At 32.3% G+C, this 12,528-nt stretch overlaps 1 protein-coding gene across 1 annotated transcript in view; it reads right to left on the minus strand.

The window, feature by feature from the left end:
- Positions 1-502: 502 nt before the first annotated feature.
- LOC149776723 (SCO-spondin-like) overlaps positions 503-12,528 on the minus strand; it is a 51,559-nt gene continuing 39,533 nt past the window's right edge. The window contains exons 14-17 of the mRNA XM_089942527.1: positions 12,027-12,119; positions 10,842-10,902; positions 3,075-3,362; positions 503-829 (exon numbers count right to left, since the gene is read on the minus strand). Of these exons, the coding sequence (XP_089798653.1) occupies positions 825-829; positions 3,075-3,362; positions 10,842-10,902; positions 12,027-12,119 (447 nt within the window). The 3' untranslated portion in view covers positions 503-824. The remainder of the gene's footprint in view (positions 830-3,074; positions 3,363-10,841; positions 10,903-12,026; positions 12,120-12,528) is intronic.

The following is a 12,528-nucleotide window of genomic DNA, read 5'->3' on the forward strand; positions in this document are numbered from 1 at the left end:
TGTGTACATAATATATGTTCAAAATAAATAATTTCGGAGATAAGTACCAGACAAATTGATCACACGGATTCTTATTATATGTAAGGATATTACTGGAATGTGGAAATACTTTTCCAATACAAAGTCATTTAAAACACAAGCTTCCATTGTTCTGGTTCGGAACATTGGGTAGCGACTATGAATATATGAGTACTCCAACGATAATGAGGAAGCTATCTTTTTGTTGATTATGACCAATAAGTCATACTGGGATAACGTTCTTTCCAAATCGCAGTCTCCAGTTATTAACTGCTAGATGGGAAAACGCATTTGGGTTCTAGTGTCCTAGAAAATGACAGAAATGATGTATAAGAATATATTTATCACAAAAATAGAGAGACAGATACAGAGAAACTGTCATTTCGTAGAAGGAACGAAGAATGCATTCCAGAGATTGATAGAGGCAGTTAAATATTTAAACAGAAGGAAGACAGATTATTTGAAAAATACCAAAATCATTAAAAACAGTTTACAATTGTATTTTAGATAAAAAGGGATGCCCTTGTCAACGGGCTAACAGTTAGGTTAACATGTGAAACGAATTATATGAATAAATATATAGAGAGGCATCCTCGATTATTAACAAATGATAGAAATACACAATATTTTGCTTGCTGATTTTATTTTATGCATCTTTTGTAAAGCATTTTAACAGGCATATCTACATGCATATATACATTTGAAACTATAATGTTAATAAATATATTCCAAAGATTGCAGTATTGTTCCGAATTCAGTTGGAGTACATGGTCAGATGTACTGGATCTTGTAATTTGATTCTAACCTTAAGCTGAAAGAAAAGAAAACAACGAATTAGTATCTGAAAACAGTAAATTTCAATATATTATTTTAGGATCTGATATTTTAGGCATCATGGGTATACTAATAAAATCCTCTAAAATATTTCTGACGAAATTACTTGTATATCGATTTCGCATTAGAATGAGCATCACATTTTGCTTACAGGAATGTTGAGGAGATTCATTATTTTGCAGAATCTCCTTTGTTAGCTAAGACGAAATTTTGAAAATGTATTGACGGCCGATAATCTTTGTATTCATTTTATATGAAAATAGTCAGAGCCATATTGGACTTTTCACCCTATTGCAACATAAACAAATAAAATCAAATATTTCAGGAAACCAGATTGATTGTAAGTTATTTATCGGCCCATGTCGATATAAATATTCATATTGTGTTGTGACAACTGAAGGTAATTGCCTTCCACAGGGACCTCAGCATAGTTCAGTCATTATTCACCGGTCATCTTTGACCTGTCTGGTTTAGGCATAGCTCACGTCAAGGTGGACCAGTGTGGTTTAGGCTGTATAAAACTGCCATCTTGAACCAGTCTGGTTGAGATAGTACTTGCCAGTCAACCTGGACCAGCTTGGTTGGAGCTGCATTCAACTGTCATCTTGAATCAGGCTGGTTGAGGCTGTATTAAAATGTCTTCTTGAATCAGACTGGTTGAGGCTGTATTCAACTGTCATCCTGGACCAGCCGTATATAGCTAGTACTTGTCATTCTACCTTAACCACCCTAGTTGAGGACACATTCACCAGTCATCTGGGGCCAGCATGGCGAATAAATTATCTGCCATGTACGTCAACCTGGATTATCATGGTTGAGAATCTGGTAAGTTCTTTACAGTGTTTCACAAATTCATTTATGAGGTTTAGTTTCAGCATCCTGTTGGAGACTTGTTCAAATAATTGTTTAATATTCTGCTTGATATACTGACGTACATATATAGAAAGGGATGAATAACAACCCTTGAACATCAGGCTTGTACGAAAACTGCATTTAATTTTTCTTACGCAAAACTAATTCATGGAAATTGTTATTTAATAAAGTCAAGATAAAAGAACTGAGTTCTAAAATTATAAAGTCTAAAAATATGTGACCTGTAATACATGATCGTAATTGACATGTCAACTTGTGAAATTATTTGAGTACATTTGTAAGAAATTCCTTCCTTCGATTTTGATACAACTTTTATAGATATCGTCATATATTTTAGCAAAATATAATACATAAAAATATATCATGCAAACATTGTTAGAAAGAAACAATCGTCCCTCAAAGAGCCAAAAAAAAATGTATTGGAATTCAATATAAGACCATCTCTTTCTTTTAAGTGTCAAATGTTGAAACAATTTGTAACATTATTCAGCAATAATACAATTGTATAATGGATAACATATGGATAACATATTGGATAACATATTGGATAACATATTCTTACCATTTTCATTTAAGATAATGCTCACATAATTAAATGACGTTTGATGGAAACCCAATATCATTATGACTCTTTGTTCAGCAGCGATAACACTAGAACGGTCATATTTGACGTAAGATTGGTGGCATATTTATTTGCAGCCAATGAGGAGTCATACGAAGCCTACTGGAAAACGTTATGTGGATATAGCCATCCATTTGAGAGGAGATAATAGCATTTGAGTGTTTTCAAGATTGCCGCCATGATAACCATAATGAAAGTCAGTTTGTATCATTTTCATAAAATACCAAAATAGACACCCGAATAACTCTTTAGACGAAAATCCTATGCAAAACAGACATTCTGTTTCCGAGAGTAGCCACGACAAGGTTTTCATCTGGGTCATTGTGGTGCTCATAATTTACAATAGATGAGCACTGTTTTCATTTGCGACTAACACGAAGTTACATTAAGTGTCCAAGTTATGGCATCGTGTCAATATTCCGTTCCATTTCAGAGGAATAACAATAACAATACTTTCAAGACTGTTGTCTTGGAAGCAATAAGGATATCGTTACATATTATTTCCATTTAAAACCAACAAGACATCTTAAGAAATCGTGATATTCGTAGACACCTAGGAGAGGTATTGACAGAAGTGGGTCTTGATAGCCCTTGTAGTGTTGTTTAGGAGGAGTAGCGATAACAATCCTTTGATAACAGAGGATGACAGACGAACAACCATTTAATAAGGTTTACTGTTATATTACATGTGAAACTAATAAAAGCAAACATGAAAAACAAAACTTACTCCCCAGACAGCGGTTACATCCACACTCAGAGATGACAGGCAGATTGAATAATTGTGTGTACGCTCCACAGTCCATCGTTATATTCCTGTAACTGCTCACAGTGCCAGTGCAACATTCACAAGATGTAGTTATCTCTAATGATAATATATTACTGTTAAATGGAAGAAGATTTGGCATGTAGTAACTTGCTTTGCATCGACCTGAGCAGTAATTGTATGTAACAGATCCAGAGGACACACAGTTATTGCTTTCTAGCACTTGAGTAGCTTGTTTCAGAGTACAGGTTTCTGGAAAAAAATTCAGTACAATTATAAATAATCATGGAGGATGGAATTTATATTTGTAATGGGTAACACATAAGACAAAATTAAAACCAAAAGTAAATAATACAGTGAATGTCCTGTTGAGGTAAGGAAGTGTGACCTCACAAATAATATTTGCATGAAATTGTATGTTTACTCCAGAATAGCAAAAATTCTGCTCCGCAATCACCATGGCAAAATGTCAATATGTGGTCCTCTCCTAATTAAAAACGTGTATGATAGTAAGTTGAGCTACACTGAGCCTGGCCCACCTCTCTTTGCTTTGGGCCGGTGCTATGCCAGTGGTTAATGCCAACTTCATGAAATTGTATCCCAAAAAATAGTTCTGATTGTGCTTAAAAAGTAAACAAAATAAAGAAATCAAAATCATTTTGAAGATTCATATACATTTCAATAGCTGATGTATTATTCGTACGTTATTGTTTGAAATATACAGTAAAATACCAAATTAAGACTTTTGAAGAAGAATAATTTTAAAAAAAAACATGCAGTGGATATAACTACTTGGATTAATAATGAAAAAGGCAAAACATTCGCTTATTCAGCAAACATGAAATATTTATACACAGTAGTCGAAGTCAATATATTGAAAACTATCTATTAGTATGCTTTAACACATTCGTAAAATGTCCAATATGCCATATTTATTCTTCAGTGACTTAAAGGGATCTGATCGTATGTGTGTATTTGACTAGTGTTTTTAAAAAATTCAAATTCGTATATGGAATCTAATTAATGTAGACTGATTAATATTTTTAGATGACACGAGGCGTTATTAAAACGATTCAAATTAACATTATAGTATTTATGTCAGATAGTTTTATAGTTACCACAAAATGACTTTCACGTGAACTGGATAAATCACACATATCGTTTATGTAATCTTAGATCTAAATGAATTCATGAAAAGTCTGTCTGTCCTCCTTTGTTCATTCGTTATTATTGGAGTACTAAAATAATACCACACCCTTTAAAAACTCCAAAGTACCTACTATGGCACATGTTTGAGCACAAAATAAGAGCTGTATAAATCGTTTTTATAATGCTTATAAAGTTCGATCTGATCTAAGTTAGTGTCAAGAAATACCTCAAGCAAGCTTTAAACAATAAAATAAACTATATTTTCTATAACAGGAAGGAGAGCTTCCTGAAATACCATCATTCAAGTTATTCTTTTTGCTGATGTACTCATAAACTGTTATAGATACAATTCATTCATACCTATTTGTTTTATTATACTTGTAAGCAACCAAAGTAACAAATTTGACTAATACCTATCGATCCTCTTGTTTTTTTGAAACTTGGTCAATTTCGTATTCATTTTTATATGTAGAAGACACTGAATTTCAAAAATCAGGGAAGTAAACAAGAATTCCAAGGCCTGCAATTCTTGTACAATACATTGTGCTTCTAAACTCAGTGAAATATAACAAGAAGTATAACAATAAGACACTGTGTTCATACGCTAAATAAAGTACAACAACAATGCTAGAGCATGCATGTGGTGTACAAGACACACTGTGTTGATAATCTCAATGAAGTACAAAAATAAAGTCTGGACCTGCATTTATTTCCAAGGTACTATGTCGATAAGCTCAACGAAGTACAATGCCAAGGCCGAAACCTGTATGTTATGTCAAGACTCTGTGTTGAAAATATCAATGGAATGACAATAAAAAGCACATTGGGCGCATGTCATGTACTAGACACTGTGTTGATAAGCTCAATGATGTACAACAACACGGACAGGACCTGCATGCCAGGTACAAGACATAATATCAAGGAAGTACAACAACATAGCCAGGCCTACGTGTTATGCACAAGTCTTTGTTTGAAAGCTCCGTGAAGTACGGTAGCAAGTCCAGTGCCTACATATGAAGCATATTATCGATGCATTGCTGTAAAAGGAACAACATTTGCCACAATGTCAGACTGTTACCATAGCTCCATAATAATTATTCTAAGGTATGAAGGAAACCCATAAAGGAAATAAAAGCAAATAATTAACGTGTAACTAAAACCGTAAAACAAATTTGGTATGACCGTAATCATAACTTCCCATCTACAGGAGTAAATGAGCGTGTCACAGAATGAATTTTATTGTCATCAATATTATGAATTTCTTAGAAGACCAAACCATATCATGTACTACGGAAAATTAATCAACTGGGAATTTAGTCCAAAAGTGACATGGGTAGGCACACTTCTGCCAGTTTGAAGTCACTTAGCTTCATAATAAATTATTCCAAATATGATGAAAAACTATTTGATGGTTTATGCAATAAAGTGTTTTACCACAAACACATCATCCTATTAATGATGTAGGCAGTTGAAAATAACTGCAATATCTCAATTAATAATTAAAAGCAATGGTGGGTTGATCTCTATCATTTTCATTCCGGATTTATTACATATTGCAAGTCTTTTGTTTCAGTGTAAATCCATGTGGAGTAAGGCGAACAAAATTTATAAGATGGCTACAATAGTCAATGAAGTCTTTAGTGCATTTCATTGAATCAATTATACAATATTTATAACATTAGCAAATGATACGAATGTGAATGACAGCGAACAACAATAAACATAGCAAATAATGAGTTGTCTAAGTATTGTTTACCACAGTTTACACGATTCATGGAGTCCCCTTCTATCTTTAAGTGCATTTAATAAGTGTACATATCGATTTCCATGTGTATGTACTTCTATTGTGCAGGGCAGATAACGATCTCTGCTCTGAAGTGTTTTCAAAAAATGATGACTATAAACACAAATTATGATGCAATTCAAAAGGCCTTACATTCATACACACAATTGAATTCCATTTAAATGTCACTGTTGACAAAATATACCGTCATTTTTTCGATTGAGATTGTATATGCATTTTATCCCATTGCAATGTGTATGTATGGGGTGGCAATTATACAAGCAGCATAATTGTCAATCTTAAGAGAAGCAACTTGAGGGAGTTTAACTTTTTCATTGGCAAACAATGGTAAACATTTTGATTTGTGACATGCAGATGAAATATTATATTTCTTGCATAATATTCATTTTCTGCGAATACAAGTTTTAATGAATGTTTATAGTGTTTTGACCATTTTAAATACAAATTCTAAATATTTTTGACGTATCGGTAACATTCATATACACTATAAGTAGCATATTAATGCAAGTCATATAGAACACCAATGATCGTTATTGGAGCTTGCATATAGAGTTAGTGCAAGTCATGCAAATAAAGCCAAGGATTGACAAAAAATGAAGAAGCGGATTGCACTTATGTCTGACGTTGATCGTTATCCATATCAAGAACACGTTTCTCAATTTTAATTGTCGTACGACACGGATAAGAATTCAATATAACATAATTTCTTTTTAAAAAAAAACTGTGATGCACATCAGCGTGTATGTGGGATATTAAAGTGCTTACTAAGGTGCAAAAATGGATTTATTTTTACAACGGTGGAGAATTTAATTATCCTTGGACATGATTACACATGCTCATTAATGACCTAACGGTCATTTAGCATGATTACAAAAGTAAACATTAATAACCTAATTTCCTCTGTTTACGATTGCACAAGTTAATCAGGAAATAATTTGTATTTTGTATCATTTTACAACATAATTAAGAACCTAATGATCTTTTGGAATCAATACACAAGGTAATTATGATCTTAACGATAATTTGGCATGATAACACAAACTGCGTAATAAACTAATAATCATTTGTCAAGATTGCAAAAGTTAATTAAGAATCGAATACACAAGCTTATTAACAGATTAATTTGTTTTCCGCTGATTCAAATCTAAGAAATGTGCCAACATCACGTTAACACATGTATAAGTCAGACTAATTTCATGTTACAAACATACACTATCAATATCTTTTAATTTGTTGTTTTTGCTTTATATGTGGATTATTCCACAATATTTAGAATGGTAAGTTCACAAACATACTTGAAAATTACAATATTTGCAAAAATGCACGTATCTTTGTCTTTTATAATTATTTTAAGTATAATTTTTAAATCCGTATGATGCAACCGATGACTGTGAAAGTGACTTGTGCCAACTCTTTTGATTATTGCCAATTATAACAGGGCTGTACACAGTCACGTTTGTTCCTGGCAAGGTGTACGATTGTATTCACTTATACTGACCCTAAGATGGTCACTATTGTTGGTTTACTCGTGTTGTTTCACGGTACGGAATATGCTTGTATATACTCATGTTCATTCACTGCATGGAATATGATTGTATATCCATAATTGGTCACTTAGGTGATCAATATTATATGATTTGTATTCGGCAACATCTAATCATTTAGTAGTTTATTGCGATTTTGATCATATGCATGACTTTAATGTCTAAATAACTGCATATACCGATTACTGGTTGTCCATGGTTTTCCACTTTCTTGATAAAGGTGGACATTTCAACATGTATACGGTTCTTTTAAAATAATAATTATAGACGGCTTTACTTGTAATTATATAAGCAGTGAGTAAATATACGATTATTTCTTTGGTATTTTAAGTGGGTACTTGTGCCTACTTATTGTCCAATTTGTCTTTAAGAACCTACAGAAAATTTGCTTTTAAGCCGGATAATATTATACATATTTTAAATATGAATGCATGCAGTTGTTGGTCATAATATTTGGTATGGTCATGGCTGGATAGATGCAATTGCACTGTTAAATAACATTTATTGACTAACAAATTTCAGGATAGATTTATAATGATAGTACGTCTTAAAATTTTGTATACACATTAAACAAGAGGCTCTCTCTGTTATTGACGCTCTCGTGTCTAAATATAATTTAAAATAATCTTTACGTTTTCATTTGTATCTGCCGTTTTTTATACCTTTTCACTGTTACGTACTCAAACGATTCAATGTTCTCATGTAACCCCAATATAACCAGTTTGGTAATACAGCTATTTTATTACAAACTTGAGTTAACAGCGGACTAAAACTACAGTATTTTCTGTAAACATTCTTTGTCTTTCCATTTCACATTGAACCTGAAATCACTGAAAGAAGATCGGGGAACTTAATTGTTTCGGATTTTGGCAAGATATACTCACACACTTATATCCGTTAACATCAGTAATTACTTAATTACCGTCACCCAGCTCTAAAGTTAATGGAGTCAGAGCACGGTTGAAGGTATTCTTCACATGTGTCAACAAACTGGGTTGGATAAAAATGCGTTGATTTGAATATGTATAAATCACTGGTTCATAATATCAGTGAATTATAATAATCCAAGGACCTACTTTAGACATGATTCCAAGTTTATTTGGATCTGATTTTCAAAATCCTTCACAAATATGAAAATATGCTTTTCAGATCTGTACCATTGCTATATATATATATATATATATATATATATATATATATATATATATATATATATATATATATAGTTATTGTGATTTTGTGTAAATGATGTCAATACGAAAAACTGATCAGTATATCCAACTATATATCTTAGAAATGTCACTCTCAGATAAGGCCCCATCTTCTGCAGCATTACAGAAGGAGGTGACCATTCAATGAAGGTCTCATATATGAGTAATATTTATATATAAATTACAAAAGGTATAACTAATATTTAGTTTCATTTAAAATCACACGTTATGAATTAATGTGATACAACTAATTTTCATATTAATATTGATAAAAAGAATTTGGAATAAACACCAATACCAGAGGAAAGTCATTTAAAAACATTGTCCATAAAATCAGTCTACACAAATTTGACTTTAAATATCATTATATGACCCAGGTAAGGACTTAACCATGTTTTAACTAGTTCCATTCATTACATGTTTAGCTGCTACATAATGTAGACTGACACAGTTTATTTGAATATTAGGGAAATCCAATTTATGGGTAATAACCATAAGTGTATACCTCTTTTCAATTGTCCAATTGCTTTCACGTTCCTTCTAAATTATGAATACGTGATGAGCTTTTGGACTTGCAATAACCTATCCCTTCACTGACAATGATATCACTTTGAAGTGGAATTTGACGCTATGATGGTAAAGTCTCTCATCGGTCTTTCTATTAAACAAAATATTCAGTGTTTACAAAATAAGTGATCTTATTGCATGGGAACCGAGAAGACGATGTTACTCTTTAATATACTTTTAGTAATCAACACAACATTTAATACATGTATTTTTGTTTGTGGTGTTCCTACATCACATTGACTTGCATAGAACAATACCATGCGTTTCAGCTGTAAGCTTGTGTGTGTCACCTTCTTAATTACTGGTGGTGATAACATCGATTCAAGTATCGATGTGACACAATCTGACATCTACAAATCAACAGCAATTCGGACTTTCAGATTTTTTAAACCTTTGTCTGCATTAAAGTTGGCTAATTTTGTGACATATTTAAACCTATGTTAATGTATAGGCTTTAAAATCGATAAATATTCAAGTAATGTCCATTAGTAGACCTCGATATATGGCTGATTATGAATGTTACGTCAATACTTTTGCGCTAAGATTTTGATCAAGTTAGAGCAGTGGCTATCATCGTTAGATACTTGGCACACAAGCCGATCAATAAAGCTGGTGATGCTGGTCGGTCATGGAAATTGAAGAGAGGGACCATTGTATAAACACGTTTATCGGAAACCGCATTTCGATAAGACTATGTGTTCAGAGTAATTAGCGACATTAATATTTTCTGGAAGTCTATAATACAGTTCATCGATGAGTTTAAAGCCAGCTTTACATTTTTTAAGACTAGTAATATATTACAAATATGTAGTCATTTAACCGCTTGTCACCATGACGTACTACCCTGCAAAAGTACCAATAACTATATATTCAAACGCTCCATCATGATATACATATTAATCATCACCATTTTAACTAAACACCAATTAAACGTCATGTTAAGTCTTACAGTGAATATATTATGCTGACATGACCATCCTTGAAGAAAAATAATGTTAGCAATCTTTTTATGATAGCTGGCACTCCATATTTTATGTTAAGTCAGCATCTTTATTGTTCAGGACGTGTTTCATAAATAACCATGTCACTATGGATACATGTTTAAGAGGAGTAGAAACGACAAGAATATCAAGATGGCAATTATGACATCAACTTTTTTTAAATAAAAAGATTGGAAACATGTTCATTTAGAATCACTGAAATATCGTTTTGAAAAATTTTATAAAATTGTAAGTCCAGTACTCGATTCTTATGGAATGTAAGTAACACAATATTAAACATCAGCATACAGCAAATATTGTCCTGAAATGCCATTCAATTCTAATTCATAGCTTAGTATTCAAATGTAAGTGTATGAACAGGTTAATAAGGAAGCTTATATTAACATTATCACACCTAATACATCCTGTAATAAAGGCATAACTTAATAAGTATTATATGTAATATGAAGACAAACCTGTAGATGGAACACATTTGGGATGGCACATGTCTTGACCATATTCCAGTTCTTCACCAAACTGAAATTTAAATGAGTGAAAAACTAAACATGATTAAGTAAGATACATTTCATTATTCCGTCGCATTCTTTTCAATCTTTCAGTTAACTGTATTGACGAGAAACCTATCAAGGGTCAAGTGGTATGAATGTACAATTCAACGACTATGTATATTCCAATGCCTGATAATCTCACAGAAAGGCAAACTTTAACTGAAGTGTAGCAGATGGAAGGACAGTATGACCATGATACGATTATTTCGACCTTTTGTATTTGTGGTGGGGCATATAAATAAAGTAGATTGACTTAATCAGACAACATTTTCCATAAAAAACTGAAAGACATAACGATGAAGATAGCAATATAAAGAACAACAAGAAAATGATTAAATTAAAACCAGTTACAAATGACACATATGCAAATGTAAACACTTCAAGTTTCGGCAATGTCCCGTGTACAAATCTCCGCTTAAAATAACCACGCAAATTTAGTGTAACTATCGTTTCTTTACTGAAGATTGCAAACTGCTGCTTAAAGATTAATGTGTTTTGGAGACTCATTGAGAAAAATACACTAAATTACACTTTGTGATATGCTCAAATTTTAAATAAAAGTTTATTTTTTATTGTAGCTGAAGTATATATACACATTTCAATAGACACATTGTTTGTCTACTGCATATGGACTCATTCATACCGTTCAATCTGTCTAAATAATTAAATTTTAATAGACCATAATGTCAAGCAAAGTCATACATAATTGCACTTCAAGACACAAGCTCGTGTTCTATAAAGTAAAAGATCATGTTTAAGGCATGTATCTTTATTTAACATCTGTTTTTGTTATACAACATTCCCTGATTCACCTATAATTCATCTCAAGTTCTCATGCGTGGGGACTCATTATTCCACATATTTCTCATCACTATTGGCTTGATTCATATTTCAGATTTCATGTTGAGGATGATATCATTCGTACAAAATATGAATATTGTCATAAGGTATGCTTGTATAGCCAAGCAATGGAGGCCAACATTAATTCTATGGACCTCAATACTCAATCTTAAAATGACTGCTTCATTCTATAACAAATAATTTACTGTCATTAATCTTCAGACATAACAAGCTTTCAAGACGAATACTTACTGAACATATTGGTATAACAGTAATATCTGTGCAGTCCATATTCCCATCGGTACACTGGCAGTATTGACACCCGTTAACCATGGATTCACCATTCTACAGAAAAGTAAATATAACATTCCTTAAATTTTAACTTAATAAATTTGTGATATCCCCACTATGTTATAAAATCTAATTCTGATGAATACATAGCACTCGTGTGTCTTAATGAACAGGATATCTAATACATTTCATAAAGTAATAAATAATGATATACAAAACATTATTCCGGTGATGTATGATAATTTGTTGATTTTGGCATCAAACATACGCAATAAATATCTCCACTGATATAATCTCTTGGAAGTTTACATTTGATCCGAACAAAGTTTCAATTTGAGATACTCTCTACTTGCTACAGGAATCCAGTAGTGGTTGTCAAATTTTGTACTAGCTACATGAGAGGTTGACCTAATGATATACTTGACACTGCAAACCAGGGGTATTTGACATGTTGCAGACAAGA

This window comes from Sinohyriopsis cumingii, chromosome 18 (genome assembly GCF_028554795.1).
Source record: "Sinohyriopsis cumingii isolate HCF-2022 chromosome 18, ASM2855479v2, whole genome shotgun sequence".
Taxonomy (NCBI): domain Eukaryota; kingdom Metazoa; phylum Mollusca; class Bivalvia; order Unionida; family Unionidae; genus Sinohyriopsis; species Sinohyriopsis cumingii.